We start from the raw sequence: 20,182 nt of genomic DNA on the forward strand, positions 1-20,182 counted from the left end.
TGCCATGGTGGTTCTGAGGCCAGTCATCAAAGGCCAGAAAGAGGGCAGTGGCCCAATTCCTGGAAAATCCCCACCCCTTCCCCAAAACAGTTGGAATAATCCTCCCACTCATTGAAAGAAAGTGAAAGTTGCTCAGTCTGACCTTTTGTGACCCCACGGACTGTAGCCTGCCAGGCTCCTCTGTCCGTGGAATTCTCCAGGTAAGAATGTTGAAGTAGCCATTCCTTCTCCAGGGGATCTTCCCAAGCCAGGGATCGAACCCAGGTCTCCCCCATTGCAGGGGGATTCTTTACCGTCTGAGCCACCAGGGAAGCCCAGCCCCTGAAATTACCAGGCCATAAAAACTAAGCATGCCATATTTCAAGGCCACTCTTGCCTTCTGAGATGGACCACGCTCTGTCTGTGGAGTGCGTTTCTCTCTAAATAAATCTGCTTCTTACCTATCACTTTGTCTCTCACTGAATTCTTTCTGTGATGAGACATCAAGAACCTGAGCTTCATTAAGTCCTGAGACCAGGTGTGTGATCTCAAGTTAAAAGACCGTGGGTTCAAGTCCTGGCCTGTGGGTTCAGGTCTCAATCTGAGTTGCACAGTCAACTTCCACAGGGTGTGGCTTACCTGGACCGCCGCCCTTTGCTTTGGAAAGTCCAGAATGGAGTCAGTCGTGGACGATGTTCCAGAGGGCAGTCGAAGCCTTTGATGCCATTGTTACGCCTTGTGTTTCTACCAGGGCATCTTCATTCCCCAGAAGGGAGGGTTCTTACCTGAGGCCCTGCTAGTTATCTCTGGTTCCTTTGTTGCCTCTAAACCAAGAGAGCGTAACCAAGGAAGACAACTGATGTGCTGCAGGATTATATCAGACAAGATTAGTGAACTTTTAGTTGAAGGAAAAGAAAGCATGGTGACCTATTTAAAGACACTTATTTATATTCAAGACACTTCTTGTGCTGGTTTGAGAGTGTGGCCGGCAATCCTGGACATCTCTGCAGGTTTTTAGTTTCTTTCTGCATCCTGTGGGTTCAGTTTGTCAGGCCTGGGGTATCTGGGAGTGACCCAGGGATGGAGAAGAGGTGGCAGAAGGGGAGGGTGGGAGGAGAGAAGTGGGCGGAAGCCAGTGTTTATGGCTCTCTGGGATGGGGTCCATGTGGTGGCATCAGAGCTGAGTGTAGGGACAGCTGTTTGAATGTGGGTCCCAGTTGAGGGAAGTGGCTTCTCTCTCCAGCTCATGCTTCACTTTGCTCACTGCCTTTCTCTTCTCGCTGCTCTGGGGCTTAGATGGTGAGGGAGAGACCAGAAAGATGAGAAGAAGAGTAATATAACAGGATGCTCTAGGCCAGAGTGGTGGGATGTTTTTCAGACAGTCCGTTTTCCTAATGTTTAAACACTGATTAAACACATGTACAAGCTATGAGACTGACTCTGCAGATACAGTCACACCACCTATGTAGTGCATGCTTTCTGAAATGTTTTATGTTGGAGTATAGCTGATTAACAATATCGTGTTAGTTTCAGGTGGACCGCAAAGTGATTCAGTTTATATGTATGTGCGTGGGCGCTCAGTCGCTTCAGTCATGTTTGACTCTTTGCTACCCTATGGACTGCATCCCGCCAGGCTCCTCCAGGCAAGATTACTGGAGTGGGCTGCCATTCCCTCCAGGGGATCTTCCCAACCCAGAGACTGAACCCATGTGTCCTTTGTCTCCTGCATTGCAGACAGATTCTTTACCGCTGAACCACCAGGGAAGCCCCGCTTATACATATATATGTATCTGTTGTTTTTCAAGTTCTTTTCCCATTTAGGTTACTATAGAGTATGGTGGGCTACAGTCCATGGGGTCGCAAGAGTCGGACACGACTTAGCGACTAAAACCACCACCACCACCACCACCAGAGTATTGAGAAGAGTTCCCTGTGCTATACGGTAGGTGCTTGTTGATTATCTATTTTTAAATATAGCAGTGTGTACACGTCAGTTCCAGACTCCCAATCTATCCCTCCCCAACAACACATGCTTTTTGATCCTAAAGGGGAGCAAGACAGGCATTTGAAAAAGTTGATTATTGTCCAAGAAGAAATCAAGTCAGTAGAGATGTATTTAAATCTCATGCAAGTGGCTCTTTTAGCCTTTTGATCAAGGCTCTTGGGAAGATCTTTCGTGAAATAATGCGGCTCTTTTCTGGTGGATGAAATCTCAGAAGGAAGGGTATCTCCAGTCTTACGAAAGAAAGGACAACCTTTTTCTTCCAAAAAATTGAGCACACAATATGTCTTCCTTCCTGCCCTCTTTTCGTGATAAGTACTTTTTTTAAAAAACAAAAAAAAAGCTCTATGGAAGCTAGGTCCAAGTTTTTGTCTTTAAGAAGCTCCCTCCTTCGGGGGAGGCAGGAAAAGCATGGACCCGTGGCTTTGTGCCAGTGCACTCGGGCTCCAGGGCTGTGCAGGAAGCTGAGTCCAATTACAAGGGTGCTTGGCCCGGGAATGCGCGTCCTCCACTCAGTCAAGTTTCTGCATTACACTTGGAGGGCATTGTCCTTCCTCCTGAATGATGATGTGTAACTTCATTACAGATGTGTCATTTTTTTCTGCCTGCAGTTTGTCCCTCGTTTTCGTTCTTCCCGTGAAACTCTTGGGTGGCTTCTAAGCTGGATCTCTCCCGTTTCAGGTTAAGGCTGCTACCTCTCTGCTTCTTAAGAAGCCAAAACAGTCATCTCCCTTCACTGGGCGTGAGTGGCCCTTGAGTGGCGATACCTGCATCTTCCCCTCCTTGACCCTGTGGCCCTCTTGTGCTCTCTTCAAGCCTTTCCTGATTCATTTCCCGGTTCTTCATGCTGCAGAGACCTTGCCAGGAGCCCGTGGTGCCCTGCTGGCACCAGGTAGCTCTCGTTACACTGCCCTCTGAGAGTGTAGGTGAAGTTGGCCACGTCACTGGTGCCGTCCTCTTTCAGCCATTGGGGTTCACGGAGCACCTTGTAATTACTAGATGCCCCTGCTTGACAAGGAGGGGTGAGGAGTGGCTGGAGTGAGTTTATCTTTAAAAATGCAGAGAGGTACTAAGAATGACATAATAATGCCAGTCTACCACCCATAGCTGGGAATGGATGATGTTTGTTGTCACATTTACTCCAAGTCTTTTTTTTTTTAAAGCGTCCCCTCTCCACCAGCCACCCCCGTCCCCTGTCCCTGCTCGCTAGACAACCACTTAGCGTTATTCACTGCTTCTCTTTCTTAACTAAACAGATCTGCTAATTGGATGACCAACATTTCAGAGTTGTTCTCTGAGAATAAATGGGAAAATGTACATAAAAGGTTTCTTTCGGCAACTTTCCCCCCCATCCACTTTAGATTTTTGAGATCTACCCATGTTGATAGACACTGGTCAGAGCTATTCTTTTTGACTGCTCTAATTATTTCATTGTATTATTTTATTGATTTATCTATCCATTCATCTGTTGAAAGGCTTTTGGATACAGTTGCTAAATAGTTTTCACAAGTACAGTGATGCTGTAATGAAAGTTTTTGTGCACAAGTCAGAGAGAAGCAGTTACTGGGTCAGGCACATTCTTCTCTTTCCTATTAGCCTCTGGTTCAGGTTTGCACCAAAGCACATTCTCTGCTTACTTGGGCCTTCAGCAGGTGGATCCCCTGGCCAGGTTCTCAGATGACTTGTGTTGAACCAGAAGAGAAATGCTTGGGACCCCCGGCAAAAAGGGAAAGCTGGTGGGGCTGCTGACAATCTTTATATCAATTTCTCTGGCTCTTCAAGGACAGCCTGGCTTGCAGAGCCCCAAAGGACCGTGTTGAATTTCAGCATGTTTTTGTTTTCTCAAACTGTCTGCCTCCACCCTGACCCTCCCCAGGCCTTGGCAATTCCAGGAATGACCCTGGTGTTTATGAAGCAGCCCTTTGGAGATCGCAGAGGCAGAGAGGCCCTGTGCTGTGTTTCTGCTCACTCAGGTTGGCAGGGAGGGGGTGAGATGAGAGCTGCTCTAGGAACCTCCAAGGTGCCTGGCCAAGGATGGCCCCTCTGTGTGCATCCAAGCATAGACACGTGTCTGTTTACGAACCCGCCTGTCCGCAGGTGCAAAGAGCGTATGAATCTTTGTCTTGGCAAGGTGTACACGTGAAGCCATATCTCTTGAGCAGAAGCCTTTTCTCCCACCACCAAGAAATTCTTTGGGAAACCGAGGCAGGAATGGGGCCCTGAACTAGAAGGGGGTTGTTAAAAGTATAGTCTCTGACGCCCACCCAGGTCTTGCTGTCTCCAAAGCTTTGGGGCTGGAGCGGTGGTGTTTAGTCGGCATGTCTGACTCTTTTGTGACTCCATGGGCTGTAGCCCGCCAAGCTCCTCTGTCCATGGGATTTTCCAGACAATAATACTGGAGTGGGCTGCCATTTCTTTCCCTAGGGAATCTTCCTGACCCAGGGATTGGACCTGTGTCTCCTGTATTGGCAGGCAGGTTCTTTACCACTGAGCCACCAGGGGAGCCCTGGGGCTGGAGTGTAGGACTCTGTTTCTCCACAAGCTCTTCAGATGCTATCTGATGAACAGCTATGATTAGGAAACGTTTGCCTGGTCTCACTCCCTGAATTTACAGCTGAGCACACGGGGGCCTGCACATCTGAGACACCCAGCTGGCATCACCCAGAACCCCAGGCCTGGAGGTAATCTCAAGATCAGAACCTGGGGACTTTAACTTCCCAGCCAGCACTGCCCTTCCCACCATACTGGAACCGGTTGGCCAAAGCTTTGAGCCCAAGAGCCCTTGTTCCAAAGGAAATCCTACAAGGGCTCAGAATGGCTTGGCAGGTGGTTGTCCTCTGCCTTCCTGTTGGCCACTGTCGCTGTCTCCAGTAGTGGTTCCTTCCCAGCATGAGGATGGGACTGGGTGCCCACTGGCCATCCCCCTCCACAGACTTCACCCAGCTCTACAGCCCTTAGCTGGGTGGTGGGCCCTGGTAGCTGTGGGGGTGCAGGGCCAAGGTCCTCAGGTGAGAAAGGTCAGTACCTGCACCTGTATGATGTGACCACCTGGGTCGAATTCAGCACGGTTCTCTGGGGCTCTGTGAGCCAAGCTGTCCCTGAAGAGCCAGAGAAATTGGTATCAAGATGGTCAGCAGCCCTACTAGCTTTCCCTCCTTTCTGTGAGTCTAGAACGTCAGAAGAGGCTGCTTACTTGCAGCCATTTCCTTACGTAGAGGGTGGTCAGAAACCTCTTTTGTTTGAAACTTGCTTTGCTTGCAAACCATGCAGAGGCACTGCTGGTCTGGTGGCAGCTGAGAGAGGTCAGATTGCTTAGCGGTCGTCCTCGCAGGGAGCAGGGGCTCAGAGTCGGGGAAAGAACGGGAAGGGAGTTTGCAATGAATCTGGGTATGAGCAGGGGGTAGATGGCCTGATCCAGGAGAGTCATTAACTGAGCTGGAATGTTGCCACTGCTGACATCCACGCATGCGTGCACTACTCAGGATTCCCATGTGAGAGGTCTCAGTTGCCAGCTGCCCGTGACCATCTAAAAAAAAGTAGAGGATGACATGTGATGTCTCTCACCCAGAGAGACTAGGGACCTCAGGTTTAACTTTAGCTGAAGAATAACAAATAGGCCCCCTTTGTACCCTGTGTATATGTGTTAGTTGCTCAGTCGTGTCTGACTCTTTTGTGACCCCATGAACTGTAGGCTCCTCTGTCCATGGGATTCTCCAGGCAAGAATACTAGAGTGGGTTAGCATGCCCTTCTCCAGGGGATCTTTCCCACCCAGGGATTGAACCCAGGTCTTCTGCATTGGCAATAGATTCTTTACCCTCTGAGCCACCAGGGAAGCCCCTTTCTACCCCACCCATTTCTAACTTCTGCCCCTACCTTCCCCACCTCCCAGCATGGCCTGAATTACCCACCCCAGCCTCTGGGCGGCTTGTGTTACTGAACACAGTGGCTACAGGCTAGGCGCGTCTGGTGAGCACAGTCAGCCATACAAACGGAGGGACTGGCTTCAGATTCTCTCCAACAAAAGTGGAAAGCTTGTTGGCAAGTTTACCTGGGAGTCCAGCCTCACCTGTGCGTGCACGGTGGGCATGAGACTCTTGTTTTTCCTCCCTCCCTTTCTGCCTTCTTTCTTCCCCTTATCCTCCCATCCTTCCTTCCCTTAGTTTCTGTAAGCAGAGTTAAAGTAATTTCGGCAAATCCACCCTTGCCCAAGGACTTCATCAGATGGCAGAGAGCTTCGATGTTTGCAACATAATATATATATAATCAACAGAATCGTTTCAGAAGAAATATCTGAATAGATGGTTTTGCACAACTCTCTTTTCACAAGTCCCCACCCCAGCCCCACCCCCACCCCCAACTCCATGCATTTGGCCATTCTGCAGATCAGATATCACCCACCATTCCCCTCTGCCTGACAAATGCACCTTTCATTTTACTCATTCCAGAACTAGATGATTCGTGTGTTTCTTCCAAGGCCTGGTTGCCCACATTGGGAGTCTACAAATGCTGTAGACTATTTAAGTAGCAGCCTTCACTTTTGTTGTTGTTAAGTTGCTAAATTATATCTGACTCTGTGACCCCATGGACTGCAGCACACCAGGCCCCTCTGTGCTCCACCACCTCCCAGAGTCTGCTCAAATTCACATCCATTGAGCTGGTGATGCCGTCTAACCATCTCATACTCTGCCACCCTGTTCTTTTGCCTTCAGTCTTTCCCAGCATCAGAGACTTTTCCAGTGAGTCGACTCTTCACATCAAGTGGCCAAAGTATTGGAGCTTCAGCTTCAGCCTTCACTTAAGTACAGTGATTCTTCTTCTTTTTTTTTTTCAGCTTTGAGAAATTAGAGCTCAGAAAGGTTAAAGGGTTTGGCCCAAATCACAGGTGACCTGTCAGTGGCAAAGCCAGGATTGGAATTCAGGGCTCTTGACTCCTAACCATTCGAGTTTGTGAATGAATTGTCCATGGCTATGGATATTAATGGAGAAGTTATCTGAGAGGGAGGAGAAAGATGGTAGTTAGTATTTATGTTTTTGCCCAACATATATGTCAAGGTTAAGTGCATTTTGGGGGAAATCAACAAAGAGCCATGTGACTTCTGTATGCAGCCGGGATGGAACCAAGGAAAGAGCCAACATTCCCCTAGCCTGTTACTTGCAGTGTATTCTCGAAGGGCCTGGGGATGCTAGTACCTGTTGAAGGAAGTGAGTTCACTGAGAGAATGAGTGATGGATTTAGGGTTGGGTTAGATCATCTCTATGGTGCCCTCAGCCCTTAGATTTCCGAATAATTATGAGACAGAAGGTTGGAAAATGGCTAGGATTTCTTTAGAATAAAAAAGGAGATGTATTGACCTATGATGAAGATGTGTGATGGTTTTTGGAAAAGATCTTCTTTTCTCATCAGCCCTGCATAAGCAGGAAGGGGTAGGGGGTTGCTGTTAGTCTTAAGGCTTGTTTTCCTCAGAGTGTGCTAAGGTTTCTTCTAAATCAGAAATTGTTGTTGTTCAGTCTCGAAGTCATGTCTGACTCTTGTGATCGCATGGACTGCAGCACGCTAGGCTTGCCTGTCCTTCACTATTTTCTGCAGTTTGCTCAAACTCAAGTCCATTGAGTTGATGAGGACATCCAACCATCTTGTCCTGTATTGCCCCCTTCCTCTCCTGCTCTCAGTCTTCCCGGCATCAAGGTCTTTTCCAGTGAGTTGGTTCTTCACATCAGGTGGCCAAAGTATTGGAGCTTTAGCTTCAACATCAGTCCTTCCAATGAATATTCAGGGTTGATTTCCTTTAAGATTGATTGATTTAATCTCCTTGCTGTCCAAGGGACTCTCAGGAGTCTTCTCCAACGCCACAGTTCAAAAGCATCAATTCTTCAGCACCCAGCCTCCTTTTTGGTCCGACTCTCACATCTATTCATGACTACTGGGAAAACCATAGCTTTGACTATACAGACATGGTGTCTCTGCTTTTTAATACGCTGTCTGGGTTTGTCATAGCTTTTCTTCCAAGAAGCAAGTTTCTTTTAATTTCATGGCTGCAGTCACTGTCCACAGTGATTTTGGAGCCCAAGAAAATCAAACCTGCCAGCTGTCAAATGGAGCAGAGGTCAGAGCATTGCAGTACGAGAAAGTAACATTTCATGAGAGGAAGGGTCTGTTGGACACAAAGGTCTTCGTTGAATAAGGTTGTCAGTGCTACAATCAAACAAGAAGACACTGAGGGGGAAAGGGCTGTGCCCAAAATTAAGTTTTAGTGTTTATGGATAGAAGTAGGCAGCTGGAATGTCACCCTCCTCGGGTAGGTTTAGGAAGGCTGGGTCACAGAGCAGTGTGGAGACCCCAGGCCAGTTATGGAACACTTGTAACAATAGCAGAGAGGTTGTGTGTGCTCCTGGAGACCCAGGTACTGGTCCTTTGGGCCTCTAGTTTGCTGTCTGTAAAATGGGACACCTCATCCATTTCTTCTCTTCCTTCTGCCTTTCTCACTCAGCTTTCCTCCAGGTGTGTAAGGGGTGAAGTTGGGACAGTGTCCCTGCTGTGTGACCAGCCTTCTCCCTGCCCTACAAGTCTCCCACAGGTGCGCTCTACTCTCCCATCATCATCCCCACTTCCCCACTTGGAAAAGCTTGACCTTCTGTGTATCATTAGGAAACTGCCTGCTATAGCATTGACCCATTTCCTGGGTCACTAGGCAGAGAACAGTTACTGCTTGCTAATCCTTAGGCAGTATCTCGTCAGGGGTCTTGGAGTTCCCTGTCAGTCATCCTGAAGCCTTCAGGCTTTTCCAGTTCAGTGATTCGGGTTGCTAAGAACCATTTCTTAGAGTGACCTTTGCACTACAGCCCATGGAGCTGCATACATAAGTGTTGCTTAATAAATATTATTCTGAACCAAACTCTCCTAGGCAGAAAGAAAAAAAATTCCAACTTGGTATTTTTGTTCCTGAGGGCAAATTCCATCTCTAGCTGGAGTTCTTCTGTGGAATGTTTTCCTGCGGACTGCCCTGTCACCTATAAGAGAACAGATGGGCAGAGCTTGGTAACATGTGCTGATGTCCTTGTCCCGCAGAGGGAGGGGTGCCGTGTGGGTTCGTCCCGAGGGAGGGCCAGCCCTGTGTGCTCGGCACTGTGTATGCATGCCGCCCTTGGGATCCTGCCTGCCGCCCATGGGAGGTGGATCCTGTTTGTGCCCATTTTACAGATGAGCAGTGAAGGCACAGTGAGTTTAGGTAACTTGTCCAGGGCTGCACAGCTCGGTGGTGAAGCTGGGATTCAGCCAAGCGATTAGGCTTTGTAGGCTGAGTGCTTGAACCTCTTTGGCTGGTAATAGGAGCAGTCAAGGAATCAAGGCTCTTCTCAGCCTACCGGCCTTTCTCATCTCCATCCCAGGAAACGATTGCATTTCCCTGGCTCTGGGCTTCCACTTCAAGGTGGTGGGGGCGTCAGCACCTGCGTCAGCGAACCAGGCCCGTGGATTTCCTCATCTTATTAGCGCTTTCATCGGCAATGATGAAATCAATAAAGGAGTGGGTTCCAGGAACATACCCTGGAGCCCAGGCGGCCTCCGTGAGGGTAGGCAAACTGACCTTCAGCTCAGAGCGGTCAGGGACATCTCGGGACAGGAAACCGCCTCTGTCCTCCTGGGATAAGGCTGCTCCCTGGAGCCCTGTCTTCTGGGACCCAGTGTAGGGCGATTTTATATGACTTGGGGGCCCTAGACATGTGTGCCTCCATGGGCCCCTTCCCCCACAAAAAATGGCTTTAAATCATATTTTTATAACTGCACACGTATCAGTGTTATATGAGGATGTGTGCTGTGACCTAAAAGTTTATTATTTTTTCTTCTGATTTTAAAAAGAAATGAAAACATTTCCTGGGGCTCTGGGTACTGTGCCCACCGTGGTCCGTGATGAGCAGGCCAGCCCTGCCAGGAGCCGGAGGCCCTGAATAAGCATTCTTCTCTGTACGCTTTGCCTCCGCCCAGTGTTTCTGGAGCTTTCCGAGGGCCTGGTTCTGAGCATCAGCTGTGGGCTCAGCTCTAGGCACAGTGGTACGAGTGCCCAGGAGAGTTGGGAAAGAGGGGTCAGCAGGCTGCCAGTTCTCTGAGGTCCCCACCACCATCGCCAAGAAGGCGGGCTCGGAGACCAGAGGCATGCCTGGGGATGGAGCTGTGGTGGAGGGGGTCTTAGCTGAGGCGGGGAGGCGGGTACAGCCTTTGTGAGGGGCTGGGGGTCTTGAGCACTGAGCCATGGAGAGCATCAGGCCTCTGGAGAAAGCCTAACTCCTGAACAGTGGTTTTCGCCTGGGGGCATTTTCGCCTCCCGGGGCCATTGGGTAATGTTCAAAGGCATTTTTGATGATTACAACTTGGGGCGGGTGCTGCTGGCATTTGGTGAGTGGAAGTCCGGGATGATGCTGGGCGCCTCACACAGGACAGCTCCCAACAAAGAATCTTGTGGTGCCAAGACTAGTAGTGCTGAGGTTAGGAGACCCCAACCTCAAGAATGTTCCGGACATTGGTTCCTGTGAGTGGGCCCTTTCCAAAAGTCCTCGAGAGGACTAAACACGCAGGCTGACCTGCCCTCTTCCAACCCAAGGTGGTGTGATTACAGCCACAGTGGAGACAGGCTGTATTCATCTAAGCCTTGGGGTGGCTTCCCATGAAAAGAGAGGAGTCAAGTGAGCTTCTGAGCGTCACAGCTTCAGACAGCAGAGCGGATGGGTCCAGAAATGGTGGGAGATTCCCAGAGCCCTTGTCTAGTTCCCTGGTCAGCAGAATGCACGGTCTGGAGTGCTGGAAGTAGTGTTGAGGTCTCCAGAAATTCTGCCACGGTGGGGCAGGAAGCTGGCTGGGCAGGGCATGGTGAGGTCGGGGTCGTGCCCAGGGTGAACTGGGGCTGGGCGAGGGCAATCCGCAGGTTCCTGTAGTGTCTTTCCCACGGGGTCCTGCCGGGTTCCACCCTGGGGCTGGGCGAGGGCAATCCGCAGGTTCCTGTAGTGTCTTTCCCACGGGGTCCTGCCGGGTTCCTGGTGGAAGCAGGCTTTTGTAACCATCTTGCTCTCTTCCTCCTGTGTTCCCTGGGCCGTGCCAGCAGGGACGGGGGCAGAGAGCCTGAAATTGCCCCACGGGTCCGGGGGCAAAGAAGCCTGTAGAAATGGAAATGGCAGAACTGGCGGTGAGGCTGGGGTTGAGTCCTCTTCTCCACTCGTGCCAACATCTGCCACACGCATCAAGGTTAACGTGAAGGAGATGGAGGGTTACCTGGATCAGACCATCCTGTTTATTTGCCGGGTTTATCTCAGACTCTCTCAAGCCTTCCCTGCAGGCTGCTGCCCTCCACCTCTGATATCTGAGGAGGGAGAGGGGGATCTTATCTTCTTTGTGGTTGACCTCAGCTGCCTGAACACTCCAGAGGAAAGCTGTAGCCAGCCCCCCATTCAGGGGAGCGTGGCCAGTAGCTGAGCTGGGGAACCAGGAGCGCCTTCTCTTAGGGCCTCTGGGTTTCTGCTGTTAGGGCCTGAAGGACAGAAAGCGGAGGTGGGCAGGGTAAGGAGCGTCTGGGGCAGGTTGATGTAGACCACGGTGGATCCCGATTCCCACCTGACTTGGTGTCAGATGCTTCAGACCCGCGTTCCCCTGCGGGTGGTGCTGGGGTTTCTGGAATAGGGAGTCACCTGCATTTGGCTATTTATGATAGAATCTGGGCTACTCAGAGCCTCTGGGGAAATAGCCATTCTGGAGAAACATTTTCTGGGTTTCAGAAGGCTTACTCATTTAAAGACTTCAATTTTTATTTTCCTAAAGTATAACAATTTTGGATAGAAAAAAATTTTTTTTTTTTTTAAATACTGAATACTTGACATGCTTACCCCTTCCCTTATTGCATGCCCCAAGGTCATGGCAACCTGCTCCAGTATTCTTGCCTGGAGAATTCCACGGATAGAGGAGTCTGGCAGGCTATGGTCCATGGGGTCACAGAGAATCAGACTCGACTGAGCAACTAACACACACACAAGGTCACATTATCAACATGAGTCTTATTTTGGGCCACACAATGTGGAAGTTTTCAGGGGTCATCAATGGCTGTGGAGTTGTTTGTGGGGCACTGAACATCCCCAGAGTTCTTCTGTCTGTTTTTTTTAACTGTCTTCTATCCTCTCTGCCATTTGGTACTTCTTGCGCTGACAACATGCCTGCCTTCTTTTTCCTTTTAATTTTGTTGATTTTATTTGTGATGGCCTTGGAAACCAGACATGCAGAAACCAGGCTTACTGGAGCAGTGCTCCTGTGAACCATCAGGGTTCTTCATGCATTGATTTTCCCTGTCTTGTTGGGAAAGCATCACAGCTTTACAATGCTCGGACGTGGTGACCGCTGTTCTGAGGCTCGTGAAACTTATCTTCCTCTGCTTCCTGTCTCTGGGTCAAGTTCCACAGGGCCAGCGTAGCGGATCACTGAGGCGGATGTCATCAGCATCCCATCATCACTATTACCATTTTCGTCATCAAAGTAATCACCACCAACAGGACGTAGTTTCTGCGCCCGCCTGTATCTCAACAGCTTTCCCTTTAACATACACTCAACTGTTCTGTGAAGTAGGAACTATTATTATCCAACAATTTGCAGTTAAGGAAACAGAGGCACAGAGCGAGTATATATGCAGGAGAAATACAGGCTGGTATAAAAAATGGTAGAGCTGAGATTTAGCCTGAGTCTGCCCTCCTAACCAGTGCTCGCCAGTCTGGAAATAATGTATCAGGTTCTAAAGGGATCCTCTCTGGCTAGTGAGATCTGACACACAGGCAGCAGGTCTGGTGTGAAGGGAAAGGATGGGAGCCAACCTTTGTTGAACTCCTCTGTTTGCCGGGACCCTGCTGGTGCCTGGTCCCCCGGAGTCTGCTGGAAGGAGATGCTCCGAGGATGTAGGTACTGGCTCCCCAAGGCACGGAGAAGGGTCCCACCCCTTAGCTGATGAGGGAGTGAACACCAAAGCTCATAACAACCCAGAGAGGTTATCACGGGCCCTCCTTTTACAGGTAAGGGTCAGCTTCTTTCCTCCATACAGCACTACCTGGGACAGCGACCCTCAGCCCGCCACGCTGTGCCTGAGTTCTGAAGGGACTACTGAGTCCTGAGCGCCTTGCTTGAAATTCTTGTGTGGAAGGATTTATCGTAAGACATTTGGGTTTGTTATCCAGACTGTAGGTTTTTGGAGGTGCACTAAAGGGGAAGAGAAAATGTGCAAGGTTTGTTTGGAGACAGCTCTGAGTGTTCCCTGGGGCTGCAGGCGGCTGCAGTGCTGTCTGAGGCCCTGAGGCCCCTGCTGTGTCTGTTAGGGGCTGTGTGCAACCTGGCCTGCCTAGAGCTCTCCGGACATGGTCTCCTTGGTCAGGACCCTTCCAGACCATTCACTGTTCCCTGGCTGCACACACCTAAGCCTGTGTGAGATGGTGGGGGTGTGGGGCATGCCACATGAGCTGTGCACACAGTAGGAGCTGTTCCCTGTGGCTGACTGGCTGGGGGAATAAGAAAGTTCAAAAACTTAATGGGTGGACCTCGGAGAGTCATCTGGATATGAGGCTACACGCCCTGCAATAAGATAAAACTACAGCGTGGTCCTTGTTCCCGTTCTGGGAGCTCTCGATGCCATGGGTTAAAGTGGTAGTCGCTCAGTTGTGTCCGACCCTTTGTGACCCCATGGACTATAGCCTGCCAAGCTCCTCTGTCCATGGGATTCTCCAGGCAAGAATACTGCCATTCCCTTCTCCAGGGGATCTTCCCCACCCAGGGATCAAATCCCGGGTCCCCTGCATTGTGGGCAGATTCTTTACCATCTGAGCCACCAGGGAAGCCCTGTTGTGGGGCGGCGGGGCAGCATGCACAGACAGACCAGGAAACAAGTCAGGGACCCTGGGTCGCACTGTAGGAGTGGAGTGTCCACGCGGGCAGCACAAGAGGGGCAGGCGGGCTGATGAAGAGTGATGACGGAGGCGGTGTTGGACAGAGTTCTGGTGGCGACCTGACTCTCCACCTCACTAACCACCATACACCACATAGCCCAGTGCTCTCTGTGGCTTGAATTTCAAAAACTCATCCAATCTGCGCCTTTTCAGACCATACATGATGAAGACTTAAAACAGGGGAGGTTAGTGGTGGGTGAATCTGAGAGGTGTTTCTAGGGAAGAGTTGATGGCTCACCAGTTCCCTGGTGAGGGCCTTGCCCACTCGATCCCCCAACCCTGCCTGGCCTCCTGGGATACGGACAGAGCAGAGTAGGTGGCCCAGGCTCCTTTCTGGAGTCAGAGTTTGTGTTCGCATCCTGGATTGTGATCTTGGTCAAGAAGCTGACCTCCGTGAGCCTCAGCTTCTCCGTCTGTAGAAGCTGGGGGATGTTGGTACTCCTAGTGGCTGTGAAACTGAAATTGATCGCCCACGTATCTTGCTTAGCGCTGTTACTGAGACGTTGGTCATCCCCTTTCTTGTCATTGTCAGGGTCAGCCAATCCCTGGAGAGCTCACATCTGGGGAAGCTAGACCTGCAGCTCTCCATCTCTTCCTCTGTCCCTGCAGACAACGGCGAGGAGCACTCTGAGGGAGGCCTGGTCGAGAACCACGTGGACGGGAACGTGAACTTGATGGGAGGTGGAGGTGGTGCCGGTCGGAAGCCCCTCAAGTCCGGCATGAAGGAGCTGGCCGTGTTCCGGGAGAAGGTCACGGAGCAGCACCGGCAGATGGGCAAGGGTGGCAAACATCACCTCGGCCTGGAGGAGCCCAAGAAGCTGCGGCCGCCACCTGCCAGGGTCAGAGAGGGTCGGGTCTGGCTGGAGGGGTGGGAGGACGGTCAAAGCGAGGGTCCCGGCAGGAGGGGTCCGGAGCACTGCCGTGAGATCCATGTCCTGTGTGCCTGCGGGCAGAGTTCTTTCTGATTCCGCTGCTAACATTCAGAGTTTTTTCAGGCACGTCAGTGTGTTTTTGAGGGCCTCAGCATCTTTGGCTGTGAGATGGGCTGGACGTATGGGTTCTTGAAGTCCCTCGCTTCTAAAGCTTCCACATTTCTGCTCGGCTTCATTGCTGTTGTTTAGTTGCTAAGATGTGTCTGACTCTTTTGTGACCCCGTGGACTGTAGCCCGTCACGCTGCTCTGTCCATGGGATTCTCCAGGCAAGAATACTGGAGTGGGTTTCCATTTCCTGCTCCAGGGGATCTTCCCTGATCAGGAAGTGACCTGCATCTCCTGCACTGGCAGGCAGATTCTTTACTGCTGAGCTACTGCGGAAGCACTGCTTGGCTTTGAGATATAGCACCCCCCCCCCCCAAAAAAAAAAAGGCTACAGTCCATGGAATCGAACGAGTCAGACACAGCTTAGCAACTACGTCCCCACCACTACCACTTGAACTTGCCCACTCTTGTTGCAATACACTACCCTCACTGAGCCACCCCTCTTCTCTTTCCAGCTCAGCTCTGCTGTCTTGGCCCTTGGATGGGTTTATGGAAGGGAATGATGGTTGGGCCACTGGATGGGGTAGAGATACTTGAATTCACTGTTTGCAAGTAGATCCCATTTTGACCCCTGAAAGGAGGGAGGAGAGGAGGGAAGACTCACCTGCAGGCTGACTTTCTCTTGGAGGGGGGCGGGGCCTGGTGGTAAGGCAGTGAGCTTGCTGGGCTGGGTGTCGGAAGTTCCTGGTTCCGCCAGCTTGCTGTGTGGTCTTGGGAAAGTGGTGTTCTGCACACGGGCTTCTTTCTGAAGCTGTGCCGGGGTTGGCGTTGCGTGAACCCGTTCTCACTCTGAGTGTCCTCTCGTGTCTGTGCCTGCAGACCCCCTGCCAGCAGGAATTGGACCAGGTCCTGGAGCGGATCTCCACCATGCGCCTTCCGGATGAGCGGGGTCCCCTGGAGCACCTCTACTCCCTACACATCCCCAACTGTGACAAGCATGGCCTGTACAACCTCAAACAGGTGAGTGAGGGTGTCCCTGGCCTGGGTGTGCCTTGTTCTTGCCTCCCATGCCGCCAGTAAGCCCCTGAGGTCTCAGTGCTGAGCCCAAGACCAGTCTTCTGCGAGGAGGAGGGCAGGGATGCCAGCCGAGGAGGGTGGGGATGCCAGCTGCCAGGCCAGGGAGGGTGGGGCGGGGCTTGTTGGCTTCAGTCCCTTCCGAGGCTGACTTCAATTCCCCGGCTACCTGCCAGCAGTGGTTAGTATGAGAGGGAGCCTCTTGGAGAAGAGATAGGGCCTCATAACAGCACCTCTTGACTTTACTGAGCATTAGAATCACCTGCCGGTGATTCTGGGGACCCGGCCGCAAGAGATTGCCGTTCAGAAGGTTGAGTGGGGTCCGAGAGTTTGCGTGTCTAACCAGCTCTCAGGGATGCTGATGGTCCCTGGACCCCACTTCCAGAATCACTTGACTTAAACTGTTTAAAACCAGGTAGCCTCTCTGGTTTCCCAGTATCTCAAAGAATGGAGAAACACCACTTGAAATATTACTAAAATAGGTAATAGAAGAGGGCTTCCATTAGTGGCTCAGCAGTAAAGAATCTCTGCCAGTGCAGGACACTCGGGTTTGATTCCTGGGTTGGGAAAATCCCCAGGGAAGGAAATGGTAACCCACACCGGTATTCTTGCCTGGGAAATCCCATGGACAGAGGAGCCTGATGGTCTGGAGTCCTATGGGGTCAAAAGGGTCAGACATGACTTAGCAACTAAACAGTTAACAACAACATGAATACATTAGAGAAAATTAAGAAAGTTTAAGTTTTTAAAAGAAAAGAACCCTTTTTCCTCCCCCTTCCACTCTGTTCATATGCCTTTTAATGACCTATGTGTATATCTGTATTTACCTAACCACATAGAGTTTATAGTGGTGATTGTTACCAGTTGTTTAATCTTGGTGGGTTGTCCTTTAACCTGCCCCACTGCTCACTTCCTCAGGCTCATCCCTTGTGTAGGGAGAAAAGGTCCGTGCGCATTTCACGTAAGGCAGGATTGAGAGAGTGTGGGCTCCACCAGCCATTCTCTTTTCCAGTGGAGGATCTGAGCCCAGGTGCACAACGGGTTTCTCTAGGGAGCTTTAAACAATACGAATGCCTAGGCCCCACCCCCAGACATCCATATTTTGTGAGACTGGGGTGCTTTCTGGGCACTGGCTTTTCAAAGGCTCCCCTGGTGATCCTAGTGGGTATTGGAGCTGACTTAAAAGCTGGGTATGTGGGAACTTGCCTGGTGGTTCAGTGGCTAAGACTGCACTCCCAGTGCAGGGGGCCCAGGTTCAATCCCTGATGGGGGAACTAGATCCCACATGCTGCAACCAAGACCTGGCACAACCAAATAAAAAAATTAAAAGGAAAGGTGGGTGTGTGGAGCCAGAAGATGGGGTATGGGGCTCTCCTGACACCCCAGGGGATCTCACTTCCCCATCTTCTTAGCCCAGGCATCTTTGTCCCTTGAAATATCAGTCTGCCATTAAAAGCACACCTGCCCTTTAAATGTAAGCCAGCTACTTTGTTTGGAGTGCCAAAGAAGCAATAGCAATCTTTTCTTCCAAACCTTATGGATAAACGGGATTTTCAAGACGAATTGGCTCATGGGAAAGAGCAGGCACCCTGGGAGGGCAATGCCCGGGTTGGTATACCATCTGTGGCTCTCACCAGGGAAATGCCCGGGTTGGTGTACCAGCGGTGACTCTCCCTAGCTCTGTGACACAAGCCAAGTCTGTGCTTCCTTCTGATCATCTATAAAGTGGTAAAACATTGGTACTTAATTCGCAAGCTGATTGTGGAGGTAAATGAGTGTATGTTAGATAGGAACTGTAAGCAAGCAGCATAGAGATTGCTTACACCACGCCCAGCACCTTTTACCATTATGTGCATTCCCGACCTCCCGTTACAAGTGTACATCCAACTATCCCGTACACTGGGTCGGCAGCTGGATGGGACCTCCCCACGTGTGGGGGCCAAGCCTTTCTATTGAAGCCACCCCCAGCAGCCTTGCTAATAACCAGAGCGCAGTTCCTGGGCCAGCATCACGCGTCACACTGGAGCGTAAATGACCGTGTGGAATTGGCAGGCACACCCAGACCTCAGAACAGGAGCCTGCATTTCAGTGAGACCCCCTCATTTTTATCGAGGTGTTCTCTATGTCCTCCTCTCTCCTCAGTGCAAGATGTCTCTGAACGGGCAGCGTGGGGAGTGCTGGTGTGTGAACCCTAACACCGGGAAGCTGATCCAGGGAGCCCCCACCATCCGGGGAGACCCCGAGTGTCATCTCTTCTACAACGAGCAGCAGGGGGCTCGAGGGGTGCACACCCAGCGGATGCAGTAAACCATAGCCAGCCGGTGCCTGGCACCCCCCACCTCCACCCCTCTTCGGAGCGGGCAGAGCATGGAGAGCGCATGCGTGGTGGGTGGCGGGGCGGAGCTTCCAGGAGTTCTGACATGTGTATTTATATTTGGAAAGAGACCGGCACCGAGCTCGGCACACACCCCCCCACCCCCTTCCCCACCTTCCCCCTCCCCAGCCGGAGATGCCTGCACCCTCCCTGCTCGAGGCCCTGCTGGGCAGGAAGGGGATGGTTGCAGTGGCAGAGCTGGGGTAAATGTTTGGGAGAGGGAAAAAAAGAAATTTTTATTTTTGAACCCCTGTGTCTCTTTTGCTTAAGATTAAAGGAAGGAAAAATAAAGCTTGTGTGTCTTTTGCCTGAGTCTTTGCTGCCCCACCCCCCACCCCCCAACCTCCTCCAACCCCCGTGCCCAAAAGAGGTTCTGAGGCTTACCAGCCTCCTTCCCTCCAGTTTTGCCCCGACTGTGTGGGGAAGCCAGGCAGGCCAGCCTCGGGTTCATAACAGAAATGAGATGGATGGGGCGGGAGGAAGTCAGGAATCCAGGTGGAGCCCCCCAGCACAGCCCTAGGAGTCTGGCCAACCTCCCCTGCCCCTGGGTGGGCTCTGGAGGAGGAGGGGTGGACCCCAGTGTCTCTTCTTCCATCTCACATTGAGATGACATTGCAGAGGAAGAAAGGGATCCTGGAAATTGGAATTGGGGTCCTCTGGCCCCCCCAATTAAGGAGAGCTCTCTTACCCCGCAGGAGACATGTAATCACCCCCAAGGGAAGTGAGTGGGGCTGTTGTGACTTGGAGTCTCAGACCTGCTTGCTGAGGGGCCCAAGGAGCTGTCTGGCTCCAGAACAGCACCTCTTGGCTAAAGCTGAGGGACCAGGGAAAGGGCACAGACACAGGCCCTATTTCTGAAGCAGAATTCTGTCCACTTGGTTCTGTTGGCATCTCCAGCCCCGGCCAATTCCAGGGGGCTCCCCACTTGGCCGGCTTCCCTAGTGGCTCAGTGGTAAAGACTCTGCCTGCCAATGCAGGAGATGCAGGTTTGATCCCTGGGTTGGGAAGAGCTCCTGGAAAAGGAAATGGCAACCCACTCCAGTGCTCTTGCCTTGGAGAATCCCATGGACAGAGGAGCCTGGCAGGCTACAGTCCATGGGATCTCAAAGAGTTGGGCACAACTTAGTGGCTAAACAACAGCTCCACTTTGCAGGAGGCCACGGGGAAGTGGTGCTCCTGCTTTCAGGCCCACTGTTCACACGGCCTTACTTTCCACAGCGCCCCTTCTGTGACATCGCACCCCTTCCCGTGTGGAGGAGGGGACCAGAGACAGCCATGCCTGAGCCACCACCCTCCTGATCAGCCACCTGGCAACTCAGGAAGGAGGCAGAAGGACACCTGGGGCCAGGCCTGGGAGTGAGATGAACTTCACTTAGAGAAGAGAAAAAAGCACGCCCCCCAGAGCAGGCAGATCCCCAGCCAGAGCCTCTGGGCTGTACCGGCGAGGGTCTGGCTGCCCCGGAAGTACATTAAAGCTGTTAGTCCTCAGGAATCCACAAATAAGGTGCTATTGTTAGCTTCACAGGTAAGGAAAAAGGCACTCAGAGATGCCTAACCTGCACTGCCTGGGACCGGGTCCCCTGACTCCTAGGTGGGTTTGCCGCTCAGCCCTGAGTTATACTGCCCTCTGTGGGCAGAAGCAAGGAGGTTCTCCTGGAGAGTCTAGAGGGCTTTGGGCACTGGTTGGATCTGTGCCCTGTGGGTCACCAGCACCTTCACGAGGGGTGCTCCCCCATCCTTCTCCAATCACCTCAGCTGTCGTCGGCAGCCAGTGGCTGCTGCCCTGGGTGGGGCAGCAGTTTTCAACTTAACTAAT

At 51.6% G+C, this 20,182-nt stretch overlaps 1 protein-coding gene across 1 annotated transcript in view; it reads left to right on the forward strand.

Moving 5' to 3' along the window:
- IGFBP2 (insulin like growth factor binding protein 2) overlaps nt 1–18,657 on the forward strand; it is a 29,202-nt gene extending 10,545 nt beyond the window's left edge. Inside the window, exons 2-4 of the mRNA XM_027567124.1 lie at nt 14,550–14,779; nt 15,798–15,938; nt 18,135–18,657. Of these exons, the coding sequence (XP_027422925.1) occupies nt 14,550–14,779; nt 15,798–15,938; nt 18,135–18,299 (536 nt within the window). The 3' untranslated portion in view covers nt 18,300–18,657. The remainder of the gene's footprint in view (nt 1–14,549; nt 14,780–15,797; nt 15,939–18,134) is intronic.
- Nucleotides 18,658–20,182: the final 1,525 nt, after the last annotated feature.

Source organism: Bos indicus x Bos taurus, chromosome 2 (genome assembly GCF_003369695.1).
Source record: "Bos indicus x Bos taurus breed Angus x Brahman F1 hybrid chromosome 2, Bos_hybrid_MaternalHap_v2.0, whole genome shotgun sequence".
NCBI lineage: Eukaryota > Metazoa > Chordata > Mammalia > Artiodactyla > Bovidae > Bos > Bos indicus x Bos taurus.